This window comes from Hippocampus guttulatus, chromosome 5 (assembly GCF_054856545.1).
Source record: "Hippocampus guttulatus isolate MCC_2025c chromosome 5, RoL_Hgut_1.0, whole genome shotgun sequence".
Classification (NCBI taxonomy): Eukaryota; Metazoa; Chordata; class Actinopteri; order Syngnathiformes; family Syngnathidae; genus Hippocampus; species Hippocampus guttulatus.
This window is the reverse complement of record NC_141265.1, coordinates 6,976,020-6,995,323: the sequence shown is the minus strand read 5'-3', so window position 1 is coordinate 6,995,323 and position 19,304 is coordinate 6,976,020. Positions and strand designations below refer to the sequence as shown.

At 43.7% G+C, this 19,304-nt stretch overlaps 3 protein-coding genes across 4 annotated transcripts; 1 reads left to right on the top strand and 2 right to left on the bottom strand.

Moving 5' to 3' along the window:
- Window positions 1-20: 20 nt before the first annotated feature.
- On the bottom strand, window positions 21-8,100 carry sart3 (spliceosome associated factor 3, U4/U6 recycling protein). 2 transcript variants are annotated; one of them, XM_086111228.1, is made up of 20 exons: window positions 7,861-8,100; window positions 5,934-6,060; window positions 5,739-5,843; window positions 5,472-5,656; window positions 5,186-5,291; window positions 4,634-4,758; window positions 4,390-4,545; window positions 3,944-4,082; window positions 3,762-3,869; window positions 3,603-3,680; window positions 3,469-3,527; window positions 3,209-3,318; window positions 2,999-3,111; window positions 2,848-2,924; window positions 2,585-2,756; window positions 1,876-1,905; window positions 1,454-1,800; window positions 1,107-1,259; window positions 840-1,024; window positions 21-755 (listed from the first exon to the last, which is right to left on the bottom strand). In XM_086111228.1, exons 1-20 carry the CDS (start codon window positions 8,056-8,058, stop codon window positions 593-595), a joined length of 2,736 nt encoding a protein of 911 aa, XP_085967354.1. In that variant the 5' UTR covers window positions 8,059-8,100; the 3' UTR covers window positions 21-592. The 2 variants fall into 2 exon arrangements, with proteins under 2 accessions (XP_085967354.1, XP_085967353.1); XM_086111227.1 differs by having other exon boundaries at window positions 1,454-1,905; window positions 7,861-8,099.
- Window positions 8,101-8,160: 60 nt separating this feature from the next.
- On the top strand, window positions 8,161-10,015 carry iscua (iron-sulfur cluster assembly enzyme a). The gene is made up of 5 exons (XM_086111230.1): window positions 8,161-8,326; window positions 8,833-8,946; window positions 9,026-9,136; window positions 9,218-9,296; window positions 9,581-10,015. Exons 1-5 carry the CDS (start codon window positions 8,237-8,239, stop codon window positions 9,667-9,669), a joined length of 483 nt encoding a protein of 160 aa, XP_085967356.1. The 5' UTR covers window positions 8,161-8,236; the 3' UTR covers window positions 9,670-10,015.
- A 5,303-nt stretch (window positions 10,016-15,318) lies between these two features.
- tmem119a (transmembrane protein 119a) lies at window positions 15,319-16,267 on the bottom strand. Its single transcript, XM_086111049.1, has one exon. It carries the CDS (start codon window positions 16,265-16,267, stop codon window positions 15,521-15,523), a length of 747 nt encoding a protein of 248 aa, XP_085967175.1. The 3' UTR covers window positions 15,319-15,520.
- Between the last annotated feature and the right edge of the window lie 3,037 nt (window positions 16,268-19,304).

Genomic DNA, 19,304 nt, shown 5'->3' with positions numbered 1-19,304 from the left:
AAATTAAATCAGTGCTTGAATAAAGTCAGCCCCAGCCAGTCAATTTATTATGACTCTTAAATTGTGACATTTTCAGTCAAACCAAAAGACAAGAGATTGTTGGACCGTTTATCATTTAACTGTTGAAATGATTGACTTTAAATCCACAGTCAATTTTTTTTTACAATTCTGTTAGTAGTCAGTTGATAGGTATTATCTTGTATGTACACACACGCACACACACAGTATTCTACACATTGCTTAACACATTGTTGTCAATCCAATGTCCCACTGAAATAACAAAAGGTTGAGGTTGGGAAAATGGTGTCTACAATTCTTCAAACATATTTACACACATGTATTCCACACGTATTTAATAAAACCTGACGGCAACATTTAAGCACAGCCAGAAACGGGAAGGAAGAGTAAAAATGACAAGGGTCAAAGGTGTTCTTGGTTGAAAGGAGCTGGTGGAGGGCAGCAGCTCTGCAGTTAAGGCAATCTCGCAGGAAAAATGACGAGAAGGCTGACATTTGCAGAAAGTCAAAGTCTCAAATTTCTGAATTTTGCAAGGATCACATGATGGCTTTCGGTGTGAAACCAGCAAGCCTCTTCACTTCTTCAGAAGCATTTTAGCAAAGTCTGCATTGGACAAAGGCTTTGCATCTCCGGCACCTTCCTCAGACGCAGTCCCATTCTCCACTTTACTTGCTGACCCACTTTGGCGATTCAGAGAGCGAGGGAGCAATGACAATTGTGTGCGTCCTCTCCCTCTCCTGGGGGGGATAAAAAACATATTGAAAAAATGAAGCACAACTGTAAGCACTCGTGAAGATTTAAGTGTCCCGTGGTAAACTTACGAGCCGTGGACCTGGTGAGGCGTCGCGTTTGTGGTGGGCAGACTGGGACCAGTTTTGCTGGTATTTCGGCGAGGAGGGTTGCTGATAGCAACAGAGATTTTGTTCCCCTCCACATACATGCCATCCATTTTCAACACTGCCTGAGAAGCCTGGGCTTCATCTGCAAACTCAACATACGCCAAACCCTGCGCAAGCCCACAATCAGAGAGGAGCTCAGCTGTGTACTGATCACTCTCCTGCTCACTATATTGCATCGGTATGTCTCACCTTGGGCTTTCCTGAACGGAATGTCACAAGACGAACTTCCTTTAGGGTGCCGTGATTCTTGCTTAGTTCTTCCAGTTGCTCCTTGGTGCAGGAAAATGGGAGCCCAGAGATGAAGATTTTGTGTTTTTCCATTGCTGTGTTGTACTTGAACATCTACAGGAGCGAAGTAGTCACTTGTACAACACACCACTAAACAAAGGACATGTTTTGCATATAGTACAATGATTCCCTGCTGCAGTACACTGCAGATTTTTAAGCGATCGTTTGGGTTTCTACAGTATACAGGCAAGTTTAAGATGTTTTTTTTCTGGTCTCTATATTGGGTCTTGACTGTATTTCAAATTTACCTTGAAGTCTGGGTTCTTGTTCTTGTCTACACATGGTGACACAAACATAGGCCTGCCCTCCACTTGCTGTCTGTCGAGTTTGAGGGCTTCGGAGACGGACTCGGAGCTTTCAAACTGCACATAGCCGTAACCCTTGAAGGTCCCTTTGTTGGTGGAGATGAGGCGAATCTGTTTGACGGTGCCGCATGTCTCAAAGAGAGTCCTCAATCTGGCCTCGGGCTCATCCAGGGTGTACGACAGGTTGCTCACGAACACGCTGCTGTCATCATTCCGAAGCTCTGTTTTATCATCGCTCTGCTGCTGGGCGCTGGCCTGCTGGGCTTTGTTGAATCCAGGCCGTGCTGAACCTTTATAGCCAGGAGGAGCCTTCTTATGGAGTTCAATCTCAAGAGTCAGTATGTGCTCCTCCTTGCTTTGCTCACCATTTCCTCTGTGTCGCTTCGGAGCTTGGTCTATCAACACCAGAGGAAACGGAATATGACCAAAGTTTTCCCACACGTTATAATGATGGTGTTTTGAAGACCGCAATAAATCATTCACACTGACAAAACAGCAATGGCCTAAAATCTTCAAATGTCTGCCTAAGAGCTGTATTTGAAAAAAAAATAAAATAAAATCCCTTTGCTGCTGACACTAAGCATTGTGCAGCACACTGTCGACAAACCCATTTCATTGTGAACGTGTCGCAAGGGCTCGAGTCGGGCGCGCAATGCTAACAGAAAAATGTTGAATTTGAGAGTTGAGGTCAAAAGGCGCATCCCATGGGAGAGGGACTGGCAAAATGATCTCAGTGTGCTAACAGCAACCAGTGGGAAAAGCATTTGTTACTTCCACCTCCAAAGACGGGACACGCTTGCACTGGGATGCTGTTAACCTTGTGCGTGGTCCTGCGGTGTGCGCCACAAAAAAACAAGTGCAGTGTGAATAGGCCTTTGGAGCCGGTCCCAAGTTGATTTTGGCCTCGGGGTACACCCTGGAGTGGTTGCCAGCCAATCCTAATTGTTCCATAGATAGGTTGTATTATCATGTTACCTTTGGGAGAAAACGCTTGAAATCTCAGAAAATCCAAATTTTTCATGATTATTGACGCAACACGGGTGTATTTGGTGTCTTGCTATGTATCCAATTTACCTGCATGGTCAGTCCACTCATCCTGATCGAGCACGTGCTCTGCTTTCCTCTTCTCCCCAAACCGACCCCCCTTCTGAACTTTTTTCTGAGCCCTCTTCTCTGCCTTGGCCTTCAGCTTCTGCTCAGATTGTTCCTCCTCTTGTAGGGCTTGGATGGCTTCTTTCTCTGCCACCTAAAAAAAAAACAGCCAGAGGACACTCACGAGAGTGAAAAACCTTTAAAAGACAGACATGCTTAAACAAATGCTGCTCTCAGCTTCCGACCTTTGCCCGTTGCTCATTGACTCTGTTGAGGCGAGTCTCGGTTTTCAGGACTGCCACATCCCAGTCCTCCAAAGAGCCTGGATGCGCAGACGTGTCATGAAAATCTCCCCCAACTGCCGTATCCAGTCTGTTATATGAGAGGGGGGCTCACCTTGCACTCTTTCAAAGGTGAGCAAGACCTCACACACGTGTTCTGGGTAGTCGGAGGTGCACTGGACGGCTCTGTGAAGCGCTTTTCGGCAGTGGACCGAATCTCCATAGGCTCTGGAGAGAAAGTACCAAATACAAGTGACCAGACCATGCTGTAAAGTTTGTTCGATAAAGCACTTTTGAACATGACATGTGACATGCGCCGACCGACCGTTCGAGGTTATAGTATTCCAGCCACATGTTGGCATATTTGGCATTCCCTTTTGTCATGATGCTGTCCCACAGTTCTCTGGCTTTTTGCATGTTTTTACAATGCAGGGCCTGGGAGGAGGACGGAAGAGACAATCAAATAAAACGAGCCCCAAAGGGCTTCACAAGCCCACAGTCGTTGGCATATTTGAAAAACCCGAAGCAGACTGACAACGACAATTACGAAAGATTCAAAAGAGTTGTCAGAGTAACAAAACGTACCTCTATCCTCGCCCAGATTTGCATGATGTTACAGGAAGGGTCTCCACTTTCCCCAAATCCTTGTATCATGACAAAACGAGTCAGAGTGGAAATTCACATGAAACTTGAACCTTCTGAATGCGATCGGCACCTACTTTCTTCAACGTCTTGTTTCATGTAGTCCAAACAGCGCGTGAAGGATCCGCGCAACTCCTCCAATTCTTGACTTGACTCTGTGACGTGGGGGAGGACACCAACAGAGGGACCATGCATGAACGTTTCCTCCTACAGACTTGATCAAGTGCTGCTCTCACCTTGGCTGAAATCCACACGTCTCCTCAGGTAGTCGAGATAAACCTGCCAGATCGCCACGTAATCCGTCGCTTGAATGAACCCCGCATTGAGAGCCTTTTCAAACAAATCTGTGGAAAACAGCAGGTTCTCCTTCAGTAATCATTCTCACAGACATGTCAAATGTGTGTCAATGAGTCCTTGCCTGAAGCAGTTTGATGAGTGCCTCCATGCCTCTCTACGGCTTGCAAATAGCTCTTCCACAGACTCATAGTCCACGGGCAGTTTCTGACAGCACGATCATGAGTGGAGAGAACCAGATCTTTGATTTTCAGTTTACGGTCCTAGACAGGCCAAAGAAAACAAGGCAACAGTAATATGGACCTTCATGGGGTACCTCGCCTGTCACCCGTGGACAGCTGGGAGACGCTCCAGCATGCCCGTGACCCTCGCGAGGATAAGCGGCTTGGGAAACGGATGGCTGGATGATTTTCTTAGTACCCAAGTCAAAACTGACACTGTTTCAGTTATAAAATCACAACCAGTTGCTTTGGTCGTCCACCAACATAAAACTATTTGACCGAAACTAAAGTCATCTGAAGAGGAGATCATTCTCAAACACCGAGAGTCCTAAACCAAGTCAATACTCACAAGATATGTAGTGTATTTAGTCCACATGTCCGGTACCAGGCAATTGTCGACCACAGTCCGCTCAAACGTCATCTGGATGCGGGCCGGGTCCCCTTCCTTCATTTCAAAGTCGATGTAGGCCTGATACTCGGCCAATTTAGGCGTCTCTGCCACCAACTGCGACGGGACAGGCGAATAAACCAAGAGAACGCTGTTCAAAGTCAGCAGCTCAGTCAAGTCGGAAGCCTCATTGGTGGTTGCTTACCAGGGACTCTTCAAAAGGCTTGTACTTCTCCCTCTGCCGCAAAGCACTTTTGTACTGATGCACAGTTTCTTCAGGTGGCGCATTGTCAGACCATTCCTCATATTCTGCATATGTTGCCTCCATGTCTAGGAAAAAAAAAACATTTGTAATAAACAAAATTGAACGGTGTCTGTTTGTTTTTCTTCTTTCTACCCACATTCTTGCTGCTGGAGGCTGTAAATTTCCCCAGTGTGGGACAAATAAAGGATATCTTATCTTATCTTAAAACATCAACCACTTCTGTACATAATACAACGCAGAGATGTGTTCAGTTCGGTTTAAATTTGTTAAAGGGTCTCAAAAAAAAATATTTAGCAAAAAAATGTTTTTTGTTTTTTTGGTTTACTTTGTCGCTATTACTCTCTTCAACATCGAATGTGAGAGTTGATGCTCAACAACAACACCGAAAAAAATTCTCAACATGAGTCATGCACATTTCTTCAGGCTGGGCCAGCCCACACAAACTTCTGCTGCTGCTCACTGTCCAGCACGCCATCTGGAGGACATCCTTACCCATTAAGGGGATGGCCAGTTGGCGGCGAAACAGTGTATGGATGCGCTGAAGCTGCTTGTTCAGCAGCTCTTGCTCATCGTGGCTGGGAATCTTGCCAGGAGGAGGCTGAAAGGAAAGACAATACAGAGGATGAACAACAACACGATAAACTGACTACACGGCACGTGAGCTCACCCAAATACATTGACAAAGAGAAATGTCGCTGATATGTTGGAAAGGGAGACAATATGAAACTCGATTGCGTCAGACATTTGTTCAAATGTCACCAATGAAGACAACACTAACCTGTACCGTGGCCAGGATGGCATTCTCAAATTCTCTGTACGCCTCCCACACCGTTTGTCCCTTGGTCATGTGAAGCCCAACAGCTGTGATAGCTCTCTCGAAAACGGATCTCACTCTTTCAATGCCACCTGGCGAGCCCATGCCCCCAATGGAATACTGGGCATATTCCAGCCAGATATCGGGGCCTGAGTGGAAGGAGAAGACACTGAATCTCAGGATTTTGTTACATCTAGATGTGGAATCTTTGCTTTGCCAGCATGCACTTACAAATGTAGTCTTTTATAGCCTTTTCAAAAAGTTCATTGACTTTTTCTCGGTTTGGTTCTTCTTCAGTCATGCGAATCTCATCCTTGAGCCAGTCTAGCCAGATCTCTGTGATGTTACACAGAGGAGGTCAGGTATATAATTCAAACAGGTCAACTTGTTGTTTGGAATCTGGACTTGCAGCAGGTACACATCTACCTTCTGTGAGAGGAAAAAGTTCACTCATCTTCTGTCTCGCCTTTCGCAAACGGATCAGCTCGCCCTCATGCTTGAGTAGTTTGATGAGGTCAACATGGCAGTTGTAGTCAAAGGCATTGATCGAGAGCTACAAATCACAGAACAGTACAATTCAACATTTGGGGTCTGTATCTTTTTGACAAGCTAATGCTTGGGATCAGATACCGTTCTCAAAATGACAGTGAGACACTTATGGTTGAACTCATCTTTCTTTCATGTCTTTTTAGTGTGCAAGTGCGCAATCAAGTGTGCTCAGTTACAGCAATATATCATGTTTTTTGATTGTTTTGTAGTTATGACCTGGATTTTGTCTCTTTGCTGAACAGTTTCTTCCCTTGCCTCCATCACTAAATGCTCATGTGGGGTTTAGTTGGTATGTATATACATTTACATATGAGAGCTGGGGGGGGAGAAAGCCAAAGAGAAAGAGAGCGAGAGAGAGAGAGAGAGAGAGAGAGAGAGAGAGAGAGAGAGAGAGAGAAAGCCAAAACGAGAGACAGCCAAAGAGAGAGAGAGAGAGAGAGGCAGGCAAGCAGGCAAACAGATTGGCCAGGTCATTCATAATATGAGGTAAATAAAAAACTATATATATTTTATTTTATATATACTCATAATCCCTCAAGGGGAAATCCAACTCACACTCGGATGAACATTTTGTGTTGCACACCGCACAGAGCACTACATCACACAAATGCAGGCATGCGAGTCAAGACGTCTGAGTGAGAAGTCAATAGACTCATCAAACCTTTAACAAAATGCATTTTGAAAAGATTATTGTCTTTATTTTACTATCCATCCATCCATCCATTTTCCGAACCGCTTGATCCTCACTAGGGTTGCGGGGGGTGCTGGAGCCTATCCCAGCCGTCTTCGGGCAGTAGGCGGGGACACCCTGAATCAGTTGCCAGCCAATCGCAGGGCACACAGAGACGAACAACCATCCACGCCCACACTCACACCTAGGGACAATTTAGAGCGTCCAATCAGCCTGACATGCATGTTTTTGGAATGTGGGAGGAAACCGGAGCACCCGGAGAAAACCCACGCAAGCCCGGGGAGAACATGCAAACTCCACACAGGGAGGCCGGAGCTGGAATCGAACCCGGTACCTCTGCACTGTGAAGCCGACGTGCTAACCACTGGACTACCGGGCCGCCTTTATTTTACTATTTTATTGAAAAATGTTATAACTGTATTTAATAACTAGTAGAGCGAACAAGTAAAGAGCTAAATAAATAATTACACTATGAAAAATAACAATTTTAGGGAAAAACAGCTACATTTTGCAAGAAATATTACAGGACTCTTGCTAATGCTCAGTGCGCACCTCTGATACACAGCTTCTTCAGTCTACCTTACTTAAAACTCCCACCTTCCACTTTCATGTCATTAAAACTGAATTTAGACATATATTTCTATAACCTCGTGTCGTGGTTTCTGCTCAAGGTTCGTGTGAAACGTGAGTGCGTGTTGAATAATAAACGTTATTGGGTTTATTTCCTGTGTTGCTGATGGGAGAAAGTGACTTAGACAACATTTAGGACACCGACCCAAATATGAAGAATTGTGCATTTAGTAGCACGTGACCATTTGCACACGATATTTGTCCTCTATTACTTTTTTCACACTCTGCTTATTCGGCTTTCGTACTGAAACTGTGACGTCACAAAGCAAAACGCGCGGCGCGTGTATGGTCACGATCAGCTAGCATCACGTCACGCCAATAAACGTCGCAAATGGAACAACTTCGGCCAACAATTTTCTCTTCTAATTCTACGCGAGCGCAAATTGCGTGTCAAGCTTTCACTCGTTAAATTGTCAACGACGGTTTCGTACTCATTCATTCGCGTTCAGCTACTCGGCTAACGTCACTAAATCTAAGAGTTACCTGCTCTTCTAGGCGTTGGATTTCGGCTTCATTTTCTTTCTCGTCCTCTGACGTCTCGTCCTCTTCGTCGTCCGAATTATTCACTCCCATGCCTTCTTCACCGTCGCTCTCCGAGTCCATTTGCCGATCATCCATCTCCGCGTCGTCTTCCTCCATATCTTGCAAATGCGTATGCTCTGCGTTGCTCGCCGCTGCCATATTGGAAACGCTGTCTGCCTGGTAACAAACCGAAACATCCCCCAGTCCTGAACTATCAGAGCTAACGCGAGCCACTAGTGGGCGCTCTGACCCTTCCTCCGCCGACCTCGGTGTTTATAAACAAACCTCCTGGACTCGTGTTTACTCGTGCGTTTCCGGAACTTGTCGGTTTCTGAACATGGCGCTGGCCTTACGAAAGTCTTCGTTGTTGTTGAGCGCAAGGTTTCTCTGTCCGGAGCTAAAGATTCTCTGCTCATATCACAAGAAGGTAACCAAATGGACCGTTTTGACACCTTTCCAATTGTTGCAACGAAGCTCTAGCATTTTGTTATGTTGTCTGCTCTTGTGCGTGCTGCCTGTTTGGTTCAGTAACTGTTTAGCATTGAATCGATATCCTAGAAATGCAGGTTAAAGTCAATCTCCTAGTCCGTCTAAAATGTTACCAGTGCCTTTTGGTGTCGCGAGTAGGGTCCAGATGACACATACCCGCAAGTTACCTGATAGTATTACCGCAGCACAATAGTGTACTAGTGAGGTTGGTTTGCGGGTTATAGAAGGCCAGGCCTGGATTGTAGTTTAAAAAAAACCACGTTACATGCAAGAATGTTATCCTAGTGCGTGAAATCGTTCTGTTTGAGGGCAAAAAGCATATCAGTACATAGACCTGGATATTATGGATATCAAGTTATACAAACATGGTTAAATGAATGCCTATTTTCGTTGCATTATGATTCCCAACTGTGAGTGATAAGCAGATCTTAAATCCTCCTGAAGGTTGTAGACCACTACGAAAATCCAAGAAATGTGGGCTCTTTGAATAAAAATGCCAAAAACGTGGGGACTGGTTTAGTGGGCGCTCCGGCCTGTGGCGATGTCATGAAACTGCAGGTAAGTGAAGTGGTTAAAAAACACGATAAACTGGTGCTGTTGGTCAAGCAGATCAACTGCTGCATTGTTTAATCTCCAGATTGAAGTGGGTGAAAACGGGAAGATTGTGGATGCCAAATTTAAAACATTTGGCTGCGGATCAGCCATTGCTTCGAGCTCCCTGGCAACTGAGTGGGTGAAAGGGAAGTCGGTGAGTCTACAAAGAATTTAAACATTTCTGAAAAATTCTTATTTGGATTGATTGAGATTGCTCTGGTCTTTTTCCCTACAGATTGATGAAGCGTTGAGGATCAAGAACACAGACATTGCAAAAGAACTCTCCCTTCCACCAGTCAAGCTTCATTGTTCTAGTAAGCACACAATGTGAACAGATATTTAAAAGCAGAAATTGATGTAACATGACAGATGTCGATAACAGTTGTAGCAAATGTATATATGGCAGGCAGCACGTGTCAGTCCAGTTTTAACCGCTATTTGGTAGGCGTTCAGTCGAGAAACCTTCGCCAAGAGGGAAAAGAGCGTTCTTTTATGGAGGCATCAGAACATGGCCATGCTCTGTCCAGAATATCCCAGCGCATTTAAATACAAACTCAGACTTAGAAATGCACTCACTATTCGTTCTCTTCTGTTTCAGTGCTTGCAGAAGATGCCATAAGAGCAGCCCTGTCTGACTACAGAATAAAACAGATCAAGGAGGAGCAGGGTGTCAAAGCCAGCGTTTAATTTCTCATCATTAAGTATCCATAATGGGTCGGTGTACCTCAGGGAAGTGCCATGTACGTTGTCACAGGGCTGTACAGAAAGTGGTGAACCCTTTCTTCCTTCGGGATTATGGATCCTTTCCTCTCTTTTCTTTTGCTTAGTGTAACAAACCTGTTGCTCAATAACATTTGCATTTGTGATGATGCAATAGTAACTTTTTTTTTTCAAAGCATCATCACATACTTACCAAATACCATCTAGACAAAAGCAATACGATATCCGGCTTCTTCAATTATATTCATATTTGTGATGGGTCTGTGTGATGGAGATTTTGAAACTGGAAATTAAAGGTCAATATTACAAGAAATCAGCTGTGTTCCTTTTGTGCTTCAGAAAAGTTTGAATTTGATGCACCATTAAAAATAGAAATAAAGCCTCTTGTCATCAGTCATTTGAAAACTTGGAAACATAATTGTGACCTATAAACCTGTACAACTCAACTGAGAATTTTTTTTTTTTTGAGAGGAAGTAAAACCTGGGATACTGGCTGCACAAGTGTGCACACCCTCTTAACTTGGAATGTGGCTTTCTTCAGTGTTAACCTAATGCCCTCCAAGAAGAGCCACTCTGGCACGGACAAACCGTTTTTTGCACGAGGAAAACAGCAGCATGAGCAGGAGAAACAATACAGTCACGACTGCCGGCAGCCAAATGAGCACCCAGTGAAGGAGGTTGTGGGCGGACAAGGTAGTGTCATTCTTTGTGAAAAACGAAGCTCGTGTCCCTGTAGGATGGGTTGTAATCTGAGAGAAGTGAACGGTGGTCTTGTCTTTGTGCCTTTTTTCCTCATAAGGGCTTGGAGTTGAATGGGACACGGCAATGTTTTGGCTTTTGTTAAAGGTCAAACAGTCCTGATAAGTTAAAGTATGCAAAAATAAGCGCCCATCTAAAATGCAACTCATACGGACTGTTTTCACAATGGCTTTATTTTCAGGAAGATGGCCAGCAGGGGTGTCTTCTGCTCCCTGCTGTGCCGACCATTCTTCCAAATGTTTCTCCTCCACTGAAGTCGAGACCCAAGATGATACAGGATTCACTATCAAGGCCTTCAGCTGAAGTGTCATGTCGGTTGGCTTGAGGATACCAGGACAGATTGCCACCATCGAGAGGTTTAAAAGCAGATGGTAAGCGAGGTGGCCCGGCGCAGTGCATTCCAAGTCTGTGCTAGTCATCCTCGACCAGCTGCTTAGCATCCAGTGGCCCCGATACAAAATGTCACACTCGCACATCCTCTGGTTGTGGATACGCTCTACAGATCGGAGATGCGGTCCCTTGTTGAAGTTGAAGTTGAAGCAGTTCCTGCTGATTTTGAATATATGCACTTTGAGCGAGGTGGGCAGAGGGGGCAGGTCCAGGGCAAAAATGCAGTTAGCAGAGACGTCGAAGTGGGTTAAAAAGGCAGGTAGATTTGGAGAAAAGCTGGCCAATTTGTTGCCCTTCAGCATGAGGACCTGCAACTTTTTCAGGTTTTGAAGCGCCCCTGGCTGGATGGCACGGATGTGGTTGTCTCTCAGATCTAACAGAGTGAGGTTCCTCAGTTGCCTCAAGGCACCTACGGTGATGTAGGTGATGCGGTTCTGTTGTAGAAACAATTCTTCCAAGCTGGGCGGGAGGCCTCGGGGGAAGCGGGCCAGCAAGTTGTGACTGAGGCTGAGCTCCTGCAGGCTGGTGAAGGGAAGGAGTAGGTGGTCCACATTACAGAGCCTGTTTTTTGCCACTGACAGGACAGCGGTGTTGAGAGGGAGTGAACGTGGAAGCGACCTAAGGCCCGAGGACTCACACACAACCAAAACTCCCGGGCGAAGACAGCAGCAGCCGATGGGACACAGACATGTAGCAATACAGACTCGTGAACAGATGCAGAGGACCAGAAGGATGCCGTATTTGGACAACATAATGAATCACTGCAAGAGAATAATAGCAGTCGAAGAGTAACACAAAGTAAACAATATGGGGAGCCACTTGGATCTACTAGAACTGCTCTTACCGTTCAATGTCCCTCATGCCTTCCCCCGTGGAAATGAACAGGTTTGTGTCCTACTGGTCTCTTTTAAAGATCCTTTCAATGGGGAAAATTCTGGACAGATACTCATCAAAGTTTAAAAGCATGTCTTTGAGGTGCTGTGTTACCTGTCGTGGATTCTTAAAACATTTGAGAGCTCCTTCTGTTGTCTGCAATACAAGAAGGGGTCCAAATAACACAGCACGTCTTCATGTTTTAGAGAGTCGTACAAGTTGCCAGCTGTGCTCCAAGCAAGCTGGTTGACACCCTACCATCTGGTGATCTCTTAGAGGGCAGTTCCATTTTCCTCGAATTATTTAGCACCTGATTGACCCAAAAAAAAAAAGAAGAAAAAGTGGGAATGCGACTCACGATTCACCTTTCACATTCCACTTCATTTATTGCTTTTTGATTTGTTGCATGGCATGTGATTGTCTTATTGACCCAAGAATTAAAGATGCTTTATACTACACTCCAATTGTGTAGTGGTCCCCAGAAAAGTGGGTATACCCTCAATTTTCACTTTTTTTTCAATAGTCCGGAAAAACACCCTATTATACAAACAGTAACATATACGAAAAATCTGTCATTTGTATTTGCTCATCAAAATTAGCCTGACCTGATTCGGACCAGTTTGTAGTTATTCCCGGTAACACAAACAGCCTGAATGAATGTAAAATGTAATTATCATGAACCAATATTTTCACTGAACAAAAATATATGCATTTACAACACATCAACAGCGATATACTGTGTACTCCAGACAGATTTGCCTTTTGCAGTTTTCACACCACACTGTCTAGAAGGCAGCACAATGACTCTTGAACAGGGGTGGGCAAACCTTTTGGCTCGGGGGCCGCATTGACTTTTAAAATTTGACAGAAGGGCCAGGTCAGCACGAGCTATGGTACATTAAAAAAAAAACTGCATTTGTTGACAGTCCATATCAAACATCAAAAGAACAAAAGCATGAAAGTACTGTATTAAGATACTTTTTAAAAATGCCAACAGTGTTGTTGATGACCTATTTTAGCCTGTGCATTGCTGCAGATGGGTTGTGATCAGACCAGTAGAAGTAGAGCGATACAGAGGTCCTAGGTGGTCGAAAAGATCCCCCCGTGTTCTGCAACTTCAAGTCAATGCGCCACCTGGCGGTGAAATGCCAGTCATTACAAGTCCAATTGAAATCAATGCAATCATTCACATCGAACCTTAATTGTGGACCAACCTTCGGCGGGCCGGATTAAAAAGACCAACGGGCCGGATTCGGCCCGCGGGCCGTAGTTTGCCCACCTCTGCTCTTGAACCAGTACCTGTATACTGTCTCTACATATTATATATACACGTGTGTGTGTGCGTGTGTGTGTGTGTTTGTGTGTGTGTGTGTGTGTGTGTGTGTGTGTGTAGAGTACATAAATATGACAAAAAACATTATCCACAGTTTTATTCAACAGAAGTGAAGCAAAGAACAGGAGAAAAATGAAACACACAGCCCTAGAGAGATGCATACAAGCTGTCAAAATTAAGACTTGTACAAACTGAAAATTTCACATTTGGATGAGAATCTTTTAGTTGTGCTGAAACAAATGGAAACACTCCGATAATCTGCAGTTTGAATCAAATCAGATAAATACAGATAAATAATTCCCCTAAAATCCCCACTCATATATTGGCAAATAAAGTGGCACTATTGAAATAAAGGTATGGTCCATTTTTCAAAACTGTTGGTAATTTTGATCACAAAAGAAGAAATATATAATAATCAAAACTTTGATAATTTACTGTATACATAAGATAGGCAACAAGAAAAAAAACAAGTTTACAAAAAAAAGTAACCTTTTGACAATGAGCATGGACATATGATCTGTAGTCTAATACATGCATTTTTGAACATCGTTCTTGGGTTAAATTAATGTCATAAATTGTATTTTTTTTTGCATGAAAAGTTAGGGAACTAATGAGATAAATGTAAAAATAATTAAAAAAGGCAAGCAAGTACATAATAAACATGCTGAAAGTGTCTCTAAAGAAATGTTTTGATGTAATCAAGACATTAAGTTTCATGTCAACTCGTAGCACCAAAAAAAAAAAATCACTCTCATGCTGAATTGTCTTGATTGCATGTACAGCAGGACATTATGAGGAGATTCCTCTGTCTTGGCAGGCATTGTGTTCACACTTTAACACTATTTTAGTATTTATATTAGGCAAACATATTTCAATAAGCACTCAGGCTGCAAAGTGTATGTATAAAATGCGTTTAGAGTTTATATATTATTTTTCTTAATTACTCCAGAAGGATTGTTAAGTTAATGAAATAGCATTGCTGAACATGAGGACATCAACTGTGTTTATAACAGTACAGTATCTCGTTTGTATTCTTTTTCATACATAGTATATAGTTATATAAGTTCGGCACCCACAACATTAGGTACAATCTAATGTAAACCACTACAAGAGTTGTATCCAAAATTCAGCATTTACAAGCATGATAATTGTCAGATTTGATTGACAAAAGAATAACTGTAATGCTAATTTTGGCAGTATTCTAAAGGTGTTTCTAAAACAACATAGCAGCTTGATGCAATATATTAAAAATGATAAAACTAGGTAATATTGGTAAAATCTAGGTTTACCAAATGTTGTGGCCAGTAAGTGTGTTCAAATTTATTAGCATACAGTATAGCATTTATTCAATAGCTTTAGTATGCATCTTAAAGTCTCTGTAAAGTGAAAATAGAAATGTATCATAAATTGTCCATTTTGAATGATTAAAATAATCAAAAAGTATCTAAAACAAGCCTTCAAAAATGGTGAAAAATCAAGTCGTTAATTATTTTTTAAATGCTGTGGGCGAGTCTCCCGAATGTGTGAAACCACGCCCCCTTAAAACAATAAAATAAATAATTGATGCTACTTGGACAAGCTACTTTCTTATGCCTACTTGTATATCGGCTTAAACCCTATGGGGGCTGCGATATATCCAACGTGGTCGCCGCAGGACTTTCCATGTCACGACTTGAGGCGCGAGACACCAGCGAGTTTGCAAGCTTTTCAGGGCTCCTCTGAGCCGGTGGACGGTCAGCAAGTTCGTCCGCAACGTCATCTCCTCGCTTGGGAATTGAAATATTGACACCAGGTGTGGCTCCCAGGAAAGAGACATTTTCAGGGTGTAGGCATAGCTAACGAGCTAACTGCATGCGAGAGTGGTGGGAATGGGCCGAGTAAAAATAAGATTTAATCGCAATTGTTGTCGATAACCGCTGATGCAGACAAGGGCGCAAAACCAAAACGGGGAATAACACTTCAACTGTATATCCCTAAAATTCAGGACTGCGTGTTTCTCATTCTTTCCCCATTTTCAGCAATTATCTTCGAATATGTACAATATATTTTGAAACAAATCACTGAATTCACTTTAGAGGGTCTTTAAGAACCATGTAGTCAATTATACTTTGTCCTAACTGGTATGACAAAGGAGCACACTATTAGAATGATCAAGGCATACTAGTAGAACGGCTGTGTTATATTAGTAACATGCTTTCCGATTCTACCTTCAAAGCCATTTGAGCATTTATTCAAAATCTTTGATATCTCTCTTAAGGTCTATGTCCGGATGTGCTCTACAACCTCAATAGTAAGACGATTCACCACATTAGAAGAACAATGAGATGACATCTGCGAGCTACTACTAGTGAAACACTGCTAGATGTAAGCGAGTAGAACGTTCTAATGTCAAATAAATGCTCAAACACCTTAAGTTCCTGTTTGCTGTGTCAATGCAATGCGAGCAGCAGCAGTGAGGGCACTCTAGTGGTGGGCCTTCTTCAGATGACAGGTGCAAAGAGGCTGACTGGAGGTGTGCTGCACCTCCTCCCTGCGCTTCGTCTGCTCTTTGTGTTTGGTCTCCTCTCTGCGATTCTCCACTTCCTCGACCTCCCTGACCTTCCTCACCTCTGGGCGTGGTGACGACTTAACGTCCCTGCCCCTTTCTCCCACCAGAGCCTTGGAAGGCATGCGCAGGTTCTTGGGTGAGGCGCCGCTCTGCATCTGGACCTTCTTGATGTGGTCCACAGCATACGGCCTCTCCTGGAACTCGTTCGGACCTCTGTGTACAACGTTTTTTTCCGCCGCGTACTTGGTGGAAGTTTGAGGCGGGGCCTTGTAGGCCGCCAGCTTGCGCTTCTGACTCATGGCAGAGGCGCAGCAGATAATAAAGACCAAAACGATGAGGAGAGAGGTCACGACAATGATGATGAGAAGATTCTCCTCCAGAAAGTCCACCACTCTGGTTAGTACAAAGTCCTTCAGACGGATGATGGTCGTGGTGATGGTGTTGGTGAGCGTGGGGGTGTCGGAAGCGTCGGGAACATCGGTAGCAGCGCTGACTTGAACAGGTGCACGAGTGGAGAAGTACTTTGGGAAGAGGAACTCCAACCCGTCATCACCGCTAGCATCCATGGACACGTTGTAGAACATGGGGGCTCCCCGAGCCACGCCGCAGCACAGTGACAGCAAGGTCACGCAGGCCATATGGAAAACCAAGCGGGATGTCATTTTTCCTGCAACATCATCAAAACAATTAGGTACCATACAAGTTGTTAACTCACGGCCATTTTGCTCAAGGTAACGTTGTCTTTAAGCCCCAAAGTTACAAAGGGCGTATGCTCTGCCCAGGTTAGCGCATCAACCTCAGGTGGTGAGAGGTGAGAGATGCCCGGTTTAAATCTTGGCTTTGTGAGGTTGGGCTGTTTTTCCTGTACTTGCGTAGGGTCTCACCCAAAGTCAGCAGGGAACTACAACCCTAATGAGGACAATTGCCGTATAAAATTGTCCATCCATTTTCTACACCGCTTCTCCTCATTTGGGTCATGAGTGAGCTGCAGTCCAGGGGCAGAGCTATGTGGGCTCTGCCCCCCCCCCCTCCTCCATTTCAAGATTTTGATAAACGTCATTCTATGATGTAGATATTAGTTCCATTTTACTGACATCTCCACATGGTCACATCACCCTGAGATACTTGGTTGCGCTGCCGCCGTGCGTTAGAAGTGACCATCAATCAAAGTGTTGGCACTATCGTGAGCATTAAACAAGATTATTAATTTCGCACCTTTGAGAACGGCAGAAGTCATTGTTTTATCATACCATCGATAATGCAGGGTCTTGTGAAATAAATGCACACATGTACTAATCTTGCCCAACACACTCATCATACAAAAAGGAACAAATGTCAGTCAAAAGTAATCACTCTGATTGGGTGTTAGTTTAGCAGATTAGTGTATGTGATAGACATAGACTATAACATAGTAGGCCTACACATAGGCAAAAGAAAGGGCACAGAAAAAAGACATTAGCTTGTAAATTAAGCTCAGCAAAACATCGCTTTCTGCTTAAGATTTGTTCCTGCTTTTATGATGAGTGTTTTGGGCAAGGTTCCGTATACGTGTGGTCCTGAACCTAAAAACAACAACCCGGTCTCCATCTGTAATGTGAACCACCTTGATTCAGGTTTTTCTTCCATTTCACATCTCGCAGCAGATCTATTTTAGCAGGCAGCAGAGCCATTACTTATTTGGGGTGGAGACAGTTACTTTGGTTCTGCAGGCCTTATAATTTGTCGAGGAGGGAGAAGCCGCCCATCCACCACACTAAAGCCAGCAGGAAGTAAGAGTCCAGGTTGTGCGCAGAGGCGTGGGACAGCAGTGGCTGCGGCCTCTATATTTACACTGGGCACCAGCTGCTGTGGGCTGGTGCACAGAGAAATTTTGACTTGCTGAAACCCCCCCCCCCCCCCCCCCCTCACATCTAAATATGATTTGCTAAATAGACTTTTCTACACCATGCTTGCTACTGTATAACTCTTTCAGTTCCGTAGAGAAAGTGTGAATATTTAAAGTGATAGAAAATGCAAGATAGTAACAACAGCTTTTGGGCTAAAATAAAAATGTAGAGCCTCTTACTGACACAGCACGGTGTCAACGGGCCTCCCTGTGTGGTCGCATACGCACACTCAGCCTGATGGTTTTCTGTTCAGCTATCGGACTGCTCTAACCCTTCAATGCCCGTAATTAAGGCCATAATTACATTTACTACATTATGCTGGTGCGTCCACACTTAGTGAAATACTGTACGTACGGACTAGAATCACGCATATAGTCAAACAGATGAAAATCGTTCACATTGTGGGTATTTAGATACCTGTATAGAGTACTTAGATGCCACTCCAGACCGTTCAGTCACTTTTTGGGTCAGAGTAGGATTTAAAATGACATAAGGGTACAAAAATCAACAATGGTGGTGGAAAGTAGTATTTACTCCTTGAATAAAGATGAGGGGTTTTTTTCAGGATGTCTTTGAAACAGTCCATATATATAAATATATCATGCTGATCCGATATTTTAGAGCAAATAAATTACAGGTGAATGTGTTTATGAAGTTACCAGGAAGGCTCATTGCATCAATAGCATCACAGAAACAAATCAGATAACATGTCAAAAACACAAGCACATGAAGAAACAATGCACACCTTTTGCTATTCATCCAATCCATCCAACTCAAAACTCAAAAATAATCCTAATGGAAATCCATACTTACACGTTCTGCTGGTTGATGGTGTAAACAGGACCACAGTGAGCCGAGGACAGAGCAGGGGGCAAAGAGGGCAACACCAATGTGAAGGAAGAGAGGAGGAGAGTTTCCGAGCATTCCCGTCCCTGTTATACTGTAGCATTTTTTTCAACCGCTCCTCGGAAAGTGATGTCCGTCCCTCTATTTTCAGCTTCTCCTCCCTCCTTCATTCCTGCTCGACTTCATGACATGTTTGAGATACAGGGGCGCCATAAGAATGGAAAAAAAAAAAAGTGACCATGATGATTCAAAGGCACCAAACAGCACGGTGTGGCTTTGAAGTTGTCCGACCGAAAAGGGATCATCTTTTGGGCTCAAATCCCCTGGCAGAGGTCCTATCGAATTGTTTCTCTGCATTTCTTTTTCTCCCAAGTGCAATACAGGGGAATGTATGTAGAAAGGAATATTTCTGCACATGCACAAGACAACACCAATTTGAGTAGAGCATGATGCACTACTGCTTTACAGTACAGGGACTCATGTAAGCAATTAATAGTTCGGCTGATTATACTTCACTTTACAATGACTACGTTGCATTTGGTACACGAGGCCCATGTTTCAGGGTATTTCTGTCCGCAGTGGGGTGACTCCCAAACCTTCTGTGTCTCTCTAATTATATGGCCTTGATTACAGCCCGTCTCTGCAGTGCGTACATGACCGGTACAGGGAGAAAGCAAGCCTCTCATCCCAAAACACGTGTACAGAGCCAACATTTAAATTGAAAGGCTTTTAGAAAAGCACTTATCGCAACATATGAAGAATCTGTATTTGGGTCATTTCTTACTTAATGTGATGGGTCAGAAATCAAGGTGGCAATTTTGTAAAACTTTCCACTGAAACATGCAACTAGCACAAGATTACATGCAACACTTACTACAGCAGTCACTTTTAAATACTACAAAAACAGGTCACTTAAATCATGTATTAGGTTTGACTAGTAGCACAAATACATGTAATTTTGAAAATA